The sequence below is a fragment of the Anguilla rostrata genome, chromosome 14 (assembly GCF_018555375.3).
Source record: "Anguilla rostrata isolate EN2019 chromosome 14, ASM1855537v3, whole genome shotgun sequence".
NCBI lineage: Eukaryota > Metazoa > Chordata > Actinopteri > Anguilliformes > Anguillidae > Anguilla > Anguilla rostrata.
In genome coordinates this window covers 9137040-9151845 of record NC_057946.1, presented here as the reverse complement: position 1 = coordinate 9151845, position 14806 = coordinate 9137040, and the positions used below count along the sequence as shown (strand labels likewise).

The 14806-nt window shown below is 40.3% G+C and overlaps 2 protein-coding genes across 2 annotated transcripts; one reads left to right on the top strand and one right to left on the bottom strand.

Moving 5' to 3' along the window:
- Positions 1 to 2216: 2216 nt before the first annotated feature.
- On the bottom strand, positions 2217 to 7712 carry atp5fa1 (ATP synthase F1 subunit alpha). The gene is made up of 11 exons (XM_064308938.1): positions 7576 to 7712; positions 6490 to 6565; positions 6045 to 6214; positions 5692 to 5865; positions 5326 to 5492; positions 4730 to 5030; positions 4394 to 4618; positions 4195 to 4302; positions 3169 to 3313; positions 2929 to 3079; positions 2217 to 2439 (listed from the first exon to the last, which is right to left on the bottom strand). Exons 1-11 carry the CDS (start codon positions 7633 to 7635, stop codon positions 2358 to 2360), a joined length of 1659 nt encoding a protein of 552 aa, XP_064165008.1. The 5' UTR covers positions 7636 to 7712; the 3' UTR covers positions 2217 to 2357.
- A 961-nt stretch (positions 7713 to 8673) lies between these two features.
- On the top strand, positions 8674 to 14687 carry haus1 (HAUS augmin-like complex, subunit 1). Its single transcript, XM_064308949.1, has 9 exons — positions 8674 to 8926; positions 9169 to 9343; positions 9535 to 9670; positions 9873 to 10007; positions 10501 to 10624; positions 11734 to 11799; positions 11942 to 12013; positions 13866 to 13913; positions 14016 to 14687. Exons 1-9 carry the CDS (start codon positions 8906 to 8908, stop codon positions 14097 to 14099), a joined length of 861 nt encoding a protein of 286 aa, XP_064165019.1. The 5' UTR covers positions 8674 to 8905; the 3' UTR covers positions 14100 to 14687.
- The last annotated feature ends 119 nt before the right edge of the window (positions 14688 to 14806 follow it).

Genomic DNA, 14806 nt, shown 5'->3' with positions numbered 1-14806 from the left:
CCCGAATAAAATAACATAGGCGTTTATAAAGAGTAGCAGTATGTATGTAAACAATATTCGTGATATCCAAATCACACGTATTAATTGTCTGGCTTGTTACAGTCTACATGGAGGGAAAACAACATTTTTATAACATGAAATATAGTCGATATTGTTCTTAATCTTAGTGGTATCTTGCTTTGTGGCAGACTGAATAATGTCTGATAATACTGAAGTATTTCTGTACTAAAAGTTAAACTCAAACTATTTTGATTAAAGGCATCTCAAAATAGTTCAGTCCTTTAAACCATCTTTTCCATATGCTGTGACTAGGCTTATAATTAGGGGGTCATTGTTTTTGCTAGGATTCTTCATCTTCTTCTTATTATTCTTCTGCCTCCCTCTTTCACCCCTTTTCCCATGCTCAAACAGTCAAAATTTTGGCAGACATGTCCAGTATGGCTGCCAGTTGATTATGCATGTTACCCATGTAACTGACACTCTAGGTGGCGCTGCAGCACCACATGCAAAGTTGCAACATTGCAAAAGTTATTACTGCCATCCCATTTCACGTACATGCATAACATTTCTTCCACATGTCTACCTCCTCCTTGAACAAATAATTCTATATAACCCAGGGTGTACGTCATATCCGGCTTTTATAATTTTTTTTTACATACGTATCCTAGAATGGTTGCACAAATGATCTACAGCAAGTCCCTGTGTAAAATTGTGAAGGACATTTTGTTATTTCCAAAGATGGCTGCATGGCTGTATTTTCAATTTAGCAAAAATGGCTTGCCACACCCAAAATATGTGGGTCTACAAATTGATTGCAACAGTACTTCAGAATATGGCAGTCAGCCATACTGTGAACAAGCATGCACAGGCTTGCAGTATTATAGTGCAATATGGCTTGTATAATGCACTTTTTACAAAACTTGAACCCTCAGAAAATGTCCCTCCAAGAGTCCTGAGAAGGACATCCCCCTCAGTCCAAGATTCTTAAATATAATTAAATATGAATATGCATAAACTGTGGGAAAGATATTTGACCATAGCTCATTTAAACTCAGCCTCTATTAAAATTTTCTAAATATACAAAGTAAGATCAAGAGTATCAATTTTTGTACCAATATCACTGTACATGGTCTACGTTGGTAAGGATGGTATTTGCATTAGTCTTGCAGTTTGCGACAAATTAGAAGTAGCAATGATAAATTTTGGCTGAATAACTATTTGGCTAATTACTCAGTTCAAATAGACAGCTTGCCTTTTAGCACTGTTGCTCATATGGCTTCCCTTCCATCCTCCAAATTCACACTTTGAGGGTAGCTGATAGCATGCCTTAACCAAAGTGCATGATTTACAAATGAATATGCAAATGAGCCAGACGCTTACAGGGGACCATGAGAATGCAAATTGTGACTTAAGCATTTTTAAGTGGGTTCTCACAATTAGCAAGTACAAACTTAAGGATGTAACTCCATTTTGAAGGAATAATTGTCCAAAAACATGGTTAATGTTGGAAAATATTAACTTTTGAGAAAACAATGTTATAATTTAACATGTTCATTTAAGGTTAAGAGATATGTCAACATACCTATTTAGTTGTCATTGGTAATGTCCGATATAAAAAGTTGAACAATATAAATTAAATCAAGACTCAGTGTTAAACATGACTGCTTTGGCCAATCATGGCCATTTGGTGCTAAGCCCCCACTTCAATATGATCAAAAATGATATTCAAAAAGTTAAACTATTGCAAATTGAGGGTCCAGTCATTGACTGAGGAGACATTTAAATTTTACTGAACCATAAATAACAATGAGTTGTTGACCATTATTTAGAGAGGCTGGGGGAAAGAAGAAAATAAATGTCCACTGAAATCTATTGGTTATGCAGAATTTTGTGCAGCGAGGGGAACACCCTCATTTCTTGACGCAGAGAAGGTCTCCTTACATCCATGAAAAAAATGTGAAATGCTAAAACACAAATGGCCAGTTTTACCAGTTAGTGTATGCATGTGCATTGTGCATCTAAAATTCATCCTGGTGCATGGTTGGCTCCAGTAGCAAATTGTTTTATGACACTAGCAATGAGTAAGACGGTACTGTGCATGAACATGGTGTGTACTAAAAGATGGAAGGGCTAATATTGTATATCCAAAGATTACATGTGTTCGTGTTCAGCGCAAAAAAAAAAAAAAAAAAAAAAAAAAAAAAACATTGCACATATGGGGTTAGAACACTTTATTCTCATTTGGAGATATCTGTACATTAAAGATGAAGTGCTGCTTTCATTTTTAAAGTTCATACAAAGTTCAACTGGAGCACTGTGGAAACATGACGAAACAGTCGACCATAACTCAACATATTTTATGCTTCAAAGCTAGACAGGAAATTCAAGACAACCTCCTTCAGCTTAGCATCTGAAGCCTCTGAGATCTTGCCATCAGTCCTGCAATACAAGGAATTTGTTTTTGGAATGGTTTATATGCCCATGTATTACCATTACGTATGTTATAAAACAGCAACTTAAGTGCACTGTCATTAAATAATTTCACAAATAAATCAGACATTGCAACTAAAAAAAAGAAAAGGTTAAATGCCCAAGAACACAAACCATCTAATACTCATACATGCAAATGGAAGTGCAATACAGGTTTCAGAAACAAATTAAATAACTGCATCTAAATCGGTGTACCCATGTGCTGAACTCCACTTCCATTACTTATTTCAGTCAATTAAAAACCTAAGGCAGGTCTAATTGGTGCAGGTGAGGATACTATGTGCATGAATATATTGACATTACATATTTATGGGCAAAATGATCACTACTAGACGTACAACAAAGAGCATAAAATAGGTACACTATAACTGGTTCTTTAGGAAAACAGCATTAAAAACATGCCAGAGGCAGAGTGAAGATACGCAGTGGGACCGTTACCTGATTGTGGCCAGCAGGTCCTGTTGCTGGCTGAGGATGTGCTGCAGGAAGGCCTTCTCAAACTTTGTGATCTTGCTGGGCTCCAATTTGTCCAGATAGCCCCGGACGCCAGCGTAGATGACCGTCACCTGTTCCTCGATGGCCATGGGAGCTGAGGCAAAAACAGAGGAGGAAGGCGGTCAGAGCATTTGGCAAAGCAGGACAACAAGACTGGCCAGGACTCAGCAAGGAGACACTCACAGTACTGGCCCTGCTTCAGCAGCTCGGTCAGACGCACGCCGCGGTTCAGCAGCTGCTGGGTGGCGGCGTCCAAGTCGGAGCCAAACTGGGCGAAGGCAGCCACCTCGCGGTACTGAGCCAGCTCCAGCTTCATGGTACCAGCCACCTGTGGGCGAAGAAAGAAGAAGAGGTGCTCCTGTTGGTACTGTTACGTGCCAGGTTTGTTTTTTTCTTTCGGTCTCATTATTCCATCAAGTCTGCTACGGGTCACTCCGAAATTGGTGAAGAAGAGGGAAGAGTGCGCTGTTTCCCCCCCAATCCTCTTCTGCGGACCTGCCTGGCGGCCAATGAGGAACAGACCCACACCTATATATAGCGAATATTGTCAGTTACACCCCAGTGACTTGGATTTGAATGTTAGTTCACTCCTGTATTACTATTGTGACTTCGTGCTATTTTGACTTCTGTGTATCGATCGTAATTTCTGAAAAGACTTCGAGTTTGGGTTTGCGTCTCTGGTTTGGTTGCTGGTTTTGCGTTGGGTTAGGAGTGGGATTTAAGTAGGTGTTTGTTTTATTAACTGTCACTGTTAGTTTCACTTCTGTATATATATATATATAAGGAGTGGGATTTAGGTAGGCGTTTGTTTTCTTAACTGTCACTGTTAGTTTCACTTGTGTATATATATATATATATATATATATATAGATACGGGCGTGTACCACCCTTGTATGTTTTTGTTCAGTTTAGAATAGTCAGTGTAGTTAGTTAGGTTCGGAAGATTTTCGGGTTTCAGTTAGTTTCTTTCATTTCTAGAATTGTTAGTAGCTTATATATTTCTGTTTTGGTTATCTTCTTTTGTTTGGTACCGCCCAGTGTTTCCCCTCCTGTTTGTTCATTGTATAGATAATTAATTGTGTAAATAAAATTTAATCTTTAATGATTCATTTTGTTACTCCCCTGTACCCATAGACCACAATGGGGACGTAACAGTACTACCTTTATGAGAACAAGCAAGCGACACATCGATCACAGGCAAAGACCAACCTGCTTCATGGCCCTAGTCTGGGCAGCAGATCCTACACGGGACACAGACAGACCCACGTTGATGGCGGGGCGGATACCCTTGTAAAACAACTCTGTTTCCAAGAAGATCTGCAGAGAAAGGTTACAAGTTGAGCGACACTCAAAATGAGCTTGAAATGTGCATCCCCCCCAGAGTTGGCACAGTCCGGTACACACGCACCTGGCCGTCAGTGATGGAGATGACGTTGGTTGGAATGTAGGCGGACACGTCGCCAGCCTGGGTCTCAATGACAGGCAGGGCAGTCAGGGAGCCTCCGCCAAAGTTGTCGTTCATCTTGGCCGCTCTCTCCAGCAGACGGGAGTGGAGGTAGAACACGTCACCAGGGTAAGCTTCACGACCGGGGGGGCGGCGAAGCAGCAGAGACATCTGACGGTAGGCAACAGCCTGGAGGAAAACAAGGAACAGTTAGATGCTTTCTTCCCTCGAGTCTGTGCACAAGAAGCCTCCTAAACTAACAAAGCAGACAAAAGTGGGCAGCCTCAAATCTCGACTGACCTGCTTGGACAAGTCATCATAGATGATGAGGGCGTGCTTGCCGTTATCCCTGAAGTACTCTCCCATGGAGCAGCCAGAGTAGGGGGCCAGGTACTGCAGGGGGGCGGCGTCTGAGGCAGTGGCAGACACCACAATGGTGTACTTCATGGCATCTGCATCGGTGAGCCTCTTGACCAGCTGGGCCACGGTGGACCTCTTCTGCCCAATGGCGACGTAGATGCAGTACAGCTTCTTCTTCTCGTCCGTTCCCTCGTTGAACCTCTTCTGGTTGATGATGGTGTCAATGGCAATGGCGGTTTTGCTGCAATGATTTGGTACTTTAAGCTCCATAGTAATAGAAAAAACCAAAACAATAACCAGGGCTCTACAGTGCTCCCATTTTAGGCTCATTTGCTCCTGAAAAATGCATGCCCGCTGGTAAAATAATACAAAAGCACAGTAAAGAATGTGCGCAAACTGATAACATAAGGAGAATTAGGAGTATTAGAATACATTAACGTGTTCCTTGGAAAAAGCGTTAGTGTAGAGCCCTGAATAGGCCAAGACTTCCATTAAATCTAGTTAGTGCAAATTGTTGAAATGTATAAAAGCCTTACCCAGTCTGCCTGTCACCAATGATCAGCTCACGCTGGCCACGCCCAATGGGCACCAGACTGTCAACAGCCTTGATGCCAGTCTGCATGGGCTCACGCACAGAGATCCTGGGAATTATACCAGGGGCCTTCAGGCCCACCCTCCTACGGATCTTAGACCCCAGGGGCCCCTGAAGGAACAGAGGGAAATAACTGAGATGCAATTTTGAAACTAAACCAGTTCACCAGAAGACCACACCACCTACACGGGCTTTGCAACAATTCCAATGCATGTGCGAGTCTCATTGGTGTTAAACCTAAAGGGCCATCCACCAGTTCTTTTCATGACAAATGCCACCCATCTCAAAGTGCTGGGGAAAAGGTGCTTACTTTCCCATCAATGGCATTGCCCAAAGCATCCACAACGCGGCCCAACAGCTCGTCACCAACGGGAACATCCACGATGGCGCCTGTTCTCTTCACAATGTCGCCCTCCTTGATCAGCTTGTCGTTACCGAACACCACCACGCCGACATTGTCAGGCTCCAAGTTCAGAGACATACCCTGTGAGGAAGAAGAGCTAAGCATTCTGAACTTGAAAAACAAACTATCTGGTGCAATATTAATTAAAAAAAAATTTGACTGCTTGATACAAGTGTATGAAATTACACTCCTGCTCATACACATTCACTTACAAGAAAAGTAGCATATTCACAAAGAGTGCAGACCCATCTCAAGCTTACCTTCAGGCCAGAGGAAAACTCCACCATCTCCTCAGCCTGCACGTTCCTGAGTCCGTACACTCTGGCAATACCGTCACCGATGGACAGAACCCGGCCGGTCTCCTCCAGGTCAGCTGAGGTGTCAGCTCCCATAATCTTCTCCTCCAGGATGGAAGACACCTCTGCAGTGCCTGAAAGCAAAAATACCCAAGTCAAAGCCACAGGAAACAGTATCCAAAGTATGTCAAAGTCGGATCAAATATCTATGATACGCTTTAATATAGGATTTTTCCAGTCTTCAAATCAGCTGCTCAGATCAAACATAAGCTTTTGGCAGAAACCAACCGGGTTCTCAAATACTAAAAAAATACAAAATTATTATTTATTTACATGCATGACATTACAAGACAAGACATTGCAATTACATGTGCAACATTTCAATTTCTTGCACACTACACACACAAACCTGTTTTCTGCAGCCATGGTCTGTTGATGTGGAGGTTCCTGGTACCTACACAGGCCGCAGCAACATTCTTGGACACCTGCAACAAAATGAGTCCATGATATGATGTTTCTCTGCAGCAACTGTACCAAAACATTTGAAGCCCATCACTCCCCATGTGAAACATAGCACCCCAGACCAAAAGTAAAATGTAACCTTTGACTAAAACATTCTCAGCTGCTGCATAGGAAAATTCCAATAAGTCTGTCTTTGTAGCATAGCGAGAATAGCTAACTCTGACCTTATTTCTAACAACGCGAAACAAGTGACCTTCAGACAATGGCCAACTGTAAAGGCTTAACTATCAGTCTTACTAGCTTACTAACCACCAATTTAACAGCCCATGTTGCAGACTTCAATTCAGTCACATTGTTTTAACCAATTTTCGTGACTTAAGAGGAGCTGCGATATCGCCTTCAATCACAAGTGCACATTTGTTAAACGTTCCTGTGGCTACCACGCAAAAGTAAGCTTGCAGCACACAAGCTAACCAATAGTCACCGACATGTAGAGTCGTCTTTGGCAGGTAGCTTAGCAAGCCTTAACTAGCTAGCTAATGTGCAAACTGCTGTGCGAGGTCTCGTCAACTGAGAAACGTGAACCACCTAACAATTCCGTAAAATAAAACCTCAACGCGAGCATCTTAAAAATATAGCGTTAAGTTAAAGCACAGAAGACATTTCGTACTGGACCTGCCTATGAAAAGGAAGGCAATCAAAATCTGACCTTCATACTTATGACATTCAGTGCAGAACCAGCGCTTGTAAACTTGTAAGTCAATTCAAGATTGCGAAGCGAATGTCAGTTCTGTGCAATATTAGAATGTGCACCTTGACTGCCCTTTCATACAAGTGTGCACGTACATTAAATCAGTATTAGCTAGCTAGATAGCTTGTCTAGCTACTAGCAATCCGATGGAGGCCCTCCAAGTGCAAGATGGCGGCCTGCATGTTCACGTCCTCGCCATTCACTGACATTCATAAAGCAGGTTGCAAACGTAGTTTTTCTACACCTTTTGAAAAGCGAATATAATATATTGAAAATGCTTACAAATCCTGCCCGCCTAGGCAGAGTGCGGGCAAGTGCCGCAGCAACGCGAACGGACAGCATTTTGAGGTGAAACACGCAGTCTTGCACTCTTCCTCCGGCCGGGTGTATAGCGGAGTGAAGAAGATGGAGGGCACAGCCTGTTCGGTATAGAAATATCACTTCTGACCCGGAAGACATTCTGCAAATCTATATTTGCGTCTTTTATCTCATTTAATTATGGGTACATCGGATTACTTACTCATAAAATACACTTTAGTTGTAGTATTAGTAAAGGAACTAATATGTCGTAGTTGCATTTAAAATTATAACACAGTTTTGACGTCTCTCCTGCACTTCTGCTTCCGTTTCAGGTCGCATCCATAATCCCGACGATTGATCCCGACGTTAGCTAGCTAGCGAAACTTCCATCACCATTCTGAAGAGCGAGGTTAATGGCTTTGGACTTGAAAGAAACAAATGACGCACATGACAACCAACAGTACAGTAGAGAGGACACTGGTTAAACTTTTGGGACAGAGCTCTTCGCATGATGTAGCCTACATTTCCAAACTTTATCAAAATTAATTTTCCATTACACTAAAGGATATGTGCATAAAAAATTAAATTTTACTCACCCTGGAACATTAAAAATAATCTTTCATCGTAATGTGTTTTCAGGAAGCGGTCGTAGGCTACTCTGCTGTGCTAGAATGGCACAGCACCATTTTTGCGATCGCAGTATGAACGGCTATGAAACACAAATTGGTGACTGCAGACCGATTTATGTACAACTGTTTGGCTAACAATAATGTCAAATATTGGCCAGATAATATAATATTTGGGGTAGCCACAACAAAATGAAACGTTTTCTTTTCACTTTGTCCTACTTTTACGCTTATTATTAACAATAAAATGTAAATCTCACATTCAAGCTTCTTGAAGCAAGGCATTTATTGAAAGATACATAAATATAACTCAACCACAAATGTGCAGCAGCTGCATGAATGAGCCACTATTGAACCAGAACACGTCCACTGTGTGGTAGTGGGTCCTGATTTATATAACTGGTCCTGATTTATACAGACATGTTCCATGAAAAGCTCGTCTCTCACTTTATCAAGGAAGAGGCCAGTAAAAACAAAGAGATCTGTTGACGACCAATAATAAAGTCTGTCTCAAAGAGGGAACACTCATTGGTGGACCAGCTTTCGTACGACCAATAGACATAATCAAAACTTTTCACCATACTTAGGCGGGCAGAAGAAAATGGTGTTATTAACGTTAACCGTTCACGTGAACTAGCTAGCTGACTGAACGAGAAATTTTGGATTTCGTATTGTATATTGTGAACATGTGTGAAAAAATAACGAAGGTATGTCGCACATTAATCTAGCGCTTTTACTGGTAATTTTGGTAGGTGTTTCTAATAGCTACAACTTTAACCATATAGCAACATTGGCAAGCTAACTTTAGATCTAGCTAGCTACAGCTGTTGTGCTGAAAATCATTGCTACTAGCCTACTGAGAGTGTTTTCTACATAAGCTAGCCAATGAAGTTAGCGAGAGAAAATAGAGTGAATTTCACTGTTTCACTGTTTCATTTCGCTGTTTCAGGTTAACCAGTGGCTCACCAAGATCTTCGGGGACCAAACTCCTCCAGAATATGAAGTTAACACTCGAACTGTAGATATGTTGTATCAACTGGCAGATAACAGCGAGGCCAGATGCAACGAGGTCTCTCTACTTATTGAAGATCATAAACAGAAAGCCACTGAGTATCAGTCAGATGGTGAGTGATTCGTATCCAGCAAACACTCAACCAGACATAAATATAAATAACATATATACTACCTGGTACTAGGTAGTGTCTGGTTATTTATATAGCTAACTAACAAATTTAATTTGGCGTTTGCAGTCGCGAGTGCTTGCTTTCATATGCTAATTTTTCTCGGAATGGATTTGACCTGGCTTTCTTTGAAGGTTGCCATCTCCAGGAAGTTCTTTTGCAAGGAATTGGTCTGTCCTCCGGGAGTTTGGCAAAACCAGCCTCGGATTACTTGAATGCGCTTGAAGCCTGTGCCATGGTACTCAAAGTCAGGGACACGTCATTGTCAAGGTAATGCAGGCAAGACACCTCATCATGTAGAACCATAGCTATCGTTAGGGTCCATGCGAGGGTGAGAAAATATTATCTTGCAATTTGTTCTTATAATGTATAGTAAACAAGCTATCAATGTAGTTTGTTTCAATTGTGCAATAGTTTGTTTCAGTTGCGGTGCTGCTATTGATACTGATTTTGAGATATGTTCTGCATCTAGTTTTGTGCCTGCGATAAACGACCTGACCAATGAGCTCCTGGAAGCAGAGAAAAGGGACAGACAAATGGAAAGGGAGCTCACCATCCTCCGGAAGAAATTGGGCTCCAGCTTAGTGCTACGGAGGACCTTACAGGAGTAAGATGAACTGCCACTTCATCACAGAAGACACATGAGCTCTGATGAACAGTATTCAGCAGACATGTTAAAGGCAGCATCTGCACAATTAATCAGTAATGACTCACACAGTTTTACTGTCTCCAGTTACTTACTGGTATCTGAGTTCAGAATCTAACATTTGAATGATGAATTCATAAATAATGTATACTGCAAAATTGTGAATATGTAATTCTAGATGTAACACTAATAGAATTGGAAAAACTGGCCCCTTGAAGGTTTATTTTCTTTTAAATGAATTACTACGTTCTGACCTAGATAGTCCCAAGGGAATAATTCTGGCAAAAGGTGAGATGAACCAGTCATGATTATTCAAATGTAGATTTGTTTATGATGTATGTATATGATGTTAAATGTATGCTCTTTATGAACACAGACATATATATTTTTATGTATTGCATGTATAGAGGCTGGATGGGTGGTTCAGGTGATCAAGGTACTTTATTTCTAACAGAGACCTCAAAAAAAATTTGAAAAGCCAAGAGGTGGAGAATGCACAGGCTGAAGAAAGACTCCTCAACATGGACTTTGTCAAAGCAAAATCCAAGGACCTTTCATTCAGGATAAATATGGCCGAGGTCAGTGAATTATTCAGAACAGGATGAATCATTTTTCTCTTCATGTCAGCTTCTTGAAAAGTGGGCCAGTCGTTGATAATCCCAGTTATGGGAATCAGGGCAGGAGTGTTTTGTGGTAGATTCATAAATATAAGCTTTGGTCTAGTTTAATTTTATTTCAAACCTTAAGTATACTGATGCTGTGGAACTGACAGTGTAAAAACAGGAGATGGAGCATTATACCTGTTGTTGAGTTGTTGAGATATGTGGTTTCTAACTTGTGGGTTATTATGGATTGATGAACATGCTTTGTCTATAAAGTTCTACAAACTTTGAAATGACTAACCTGGCAAACAGCAAGCAAGGGCACCCTGACATAGTCCTCCCTCCAGCATACCAAGGGAGTGTAGCGTTGCTCTTCAGCAGGACATGTTGGTTTCTGTTTTTCTTGCTTAATTTTTACATTATAAAATGTGAGATTGGGTGAATAACAGTGATGGATGGGGCTGGGGTACATGGATAGGGCAGTTTTCTGGAGTATCTTGTGGCCCTGGGGCTGGTGGGGCTTCATTTACCAAATAATATTTTATTCCTAGCATAATTACAATTCTTAATAGCGAGCTTTTGATTGTTCTTAATTAGACCCTTCTTAATTAGATGAATGATGACTTGCCCTCTGAAGGTCACATTATATCAGAAATAGCTATGTATGCCACAAAGAATAAATATTCCACATTCACATTCCAGGAATTTAAGTCAGTTATATCGCCTATCGCTTTACTTTCCTGTAATGTGATGTATGACCAATGATTCCTTTAGACACAGGTTAGTCAGTAGTGTGTAGACACTCCAACCCTCTAAGATTTTAGTTTGACACCACCTAGTAAAGAGTTTTGACTGCCATTTTTTAATATTTGCCTTTCCTTTAGCTTTTCTGTTTAGGTTGATGAACCAGTTGATAAACCACCACATTTTCCAGGGGTTTAAATGGAACTGTTTGCAATTTCACTGGCTTGGAGTGTTTAGAAGAGTTAGTCATTGACTTATGAATGTGTCCATTTGTAAGTGGTTTAACTGAATCTGTTTACAAACTGATGTACATATCCCAGCATATGCTCTTTATACCTCAGGAGGAGCTGGCCTCCAGGAAAATGGATGAGTCCCTAACCCACCAAGCAGTACTAGAAGTCTCAGAGGTGAAAAAAATTATCTTGTTCATTCACTTTTCAGAAATAGGGTTTGCATCACAGATGTTTGTTCTTAGATTTAAGTATTTCCACACTCTGAATTGTTGTGAGAAATGCTCACTTTTTTCTTCCTTTCCCTCCCTTTTCCCAGAAAATTGCCAAGTTGAAACTAGAGATCTTGCCACTAAAAAAGAAACTGGAATCTTACAAAGACCTGACCCCTGTAAGTTTAAAAAAAATATTTTTGTTATTCATTTCATCTTGAGAGTTCTGTGTAAGATTTATTGGTTGTGAGAATGTTCAGAACATTGTTTTAGGTTTAAGAATCAGCCTTTGACTGATTCATCATGTGGTTTGAGATTATGTTTGAATGTTTGATTATGAGTTATGTTTGAATGATGTGTTCTTTGTTTGGTCATGTATTTAGCTAGATGATAGGGATGCCTTTTAAGTGTATTGCCAAATGCAAAACCATTATTTCTACATGATAAAACATTTTGGTAATAGAAATTACAGAACTTTTTTATATAGTCCCCACATTTCAGGGCACCATAATGGCCCAGACAAATGGCTTCACAGGTGTTTCGGATAAGTCAGGTGTGTTCAGTTGGTTCCTTAGTGCGGGTATAAGAAAGCTTTCAGTATCTTGTTTTGATTTTTGCCTTTGGAGTCCATTATTGGTGTTGGTCAACATGAAGACCAGAGTTGTGCCAATGAAAGTCAAGGAAGCTATTATAAGGCTGAGAGATAAGAAGAAAAAAAAAACAGTCAGAAACAATCTTTGGCTTACAAAAAACTGTTTGGAGCATCAGAGAGCACTGGTGAGCTCAGTAATCACAAAGGGCCTGGTAGGCCAAGGAAGACTTCTGCAGTTGATGACCAAAGAATTCTCATCATAATGAAGAAAAACCTGCAACCATCTGTCTGACAGATCAGAAACACACTTCAGGACGCAGGCGTGGATGTGACAGTGACTAAAAAGTGCTAAGAAGTTCCTATAGGAGCCTGCAGAGATTTGGAAAAAGGTCTAGTGGACAGATGAGACCAAGATTGATTTGTATCAGAGTGATGGCAAGAGCAAATTGTGGGGGCCAAAAGGAACTGCCCAAGATCCATACCACCCGCATTTGGCATGTATGGCTGCCACAGGTCCTGGCTCACTTGTCTTCATTAATGATGTAACTGTAGATAGCAGCAGCAGAATTAATTCTTAAGTACTGTATACAGAAGCATCTTATCTGCTGAACTACAACCAAATGCCTCCAAACTCATTAGATGGCGCTTCATCCTACAGCAAGGCAGTGGTCCCAAACATACTGCTAAAGCAACAAAGGAGTTTTTCAAAGCCAATCTGGAAAATATTTGACTGGCCAAGTCATTCACCCAATTTGAATCCAATTGAACATGTGTTTCATATGCTGAAGAGAAAACTTAAGGCAACTAGCCCCGAAACAAGCAGGTGCTGAAAATGGTGGCTGTACAGGCCTGGTAGAGCCTCACCAGAAAGGATACTGAGCACTTCCTGATGTCTCGGGCAACAGACTTAAACCAGTCATTGCATGCAGAGGATATGCAACACTAAACATGACTACTTTCATTGAGATAACATTAATATGGTGCCCTGAAATGGGGGGCCTTGTAAGAAAAGTGTTGTAATTTCTTCATGGCCAAAGTGTATAAATACCCTTAAACAAAACTGACATTGTGCATCTTAACCAAATGTGAATGGTTTGATTACATATCTGAATACATGAGGACACCCAGTGGTGTTCTAGTACACTGCAAGAATGCACAATGCTATCAATTTGAAACTTTGATACCTTTTTCCTTCTAATCATTTTCAAATGTTAGAATTTTTCTAAAATTATTTATTTTGGCAATTATTTGATACTTTTTAACAATCTAGTTTTTTTTTACATACCCTGCTTGAAGGAAATGGCTCTCTTTAAATTAATTGCAGGTATTTCTAGATAAAAATGCTCAGTTTTATGACTGTAGTCTCAATGTAATGGATATATTATTGCACTGAATTTCAAAGTTTATGTTAAAGTTGAAACCCTTTTTTTCCCCATCAGAGTCCATCTCTTGCCCGAGTCAAAATTGAAGAAGTGAAGAGAGAACTGGTCAGTATGTCTATAATCTTTACCATGCCATGAACAGTAAAAAAAATAAAAAAATAAAAGTTTTGTGGCTATACTTATTTGATTTTTTTTTTCATCCCCAAGGCTGCAATTGATGCTGAGCTTGAAATGAAAGTGGACATTCTGAACACAGCAATACCGAAACAGCATGGACGATCTCTAAAATAAATTAATTTTTGGGGGGCGGGTGGTGCTGTATAATGTAATAAACATGAACATAGGCTGATCTTTAACAAACATGTATGCCATTTTTTTTCCTCCCTCATTTTCCACTTTGTGTTTCTTGATGTTGCTTGATGTTCTTGAGTTTTTTCATTTAAAAATGCCCTTAAGATTAGTGGTGTATCCTATATCACGAAAGAATATTAGCCTGTGCTGTAATAATACTGATGTTGAAATAAGATTATATGGTTTAGATCAGTGGTGACCAACCCTTGTTCCTGGAGATCTGCCATGTTGTTGTTAGCAGCACAACAAGATCTCTAGCTGTTCAATGAGGTGTGCTTTGTTAGAGGGTTAGAATGAAACACCATGTCAAATTAACAACATACTTTCTTAATTGGCTTAGTTTAGACATAGCTTCACGAACACCAGTGTTACTTTAAGCTTAAAGTGGTCATAACTGTTTGTGTGTCTGTAAAATCAGCTCTCACATCAATATCACTCCCTTTAATAATCTGCTGCGAACACTGAGACTACATGTGCTTTTGCGCCGAAGTTCTGTATTAATAAAATGTTAAACGTCTGTTAATACCACGTTTTAGCTCTGAAGTCTGAAACGGTTTTTTGTTGGGAACAGAACTGTGAATGCGGTTGGAACCTATGGGTTGGAAGCACGGTTGAGCTGGAATATCATGGTTCTCGGTTGTTTATAG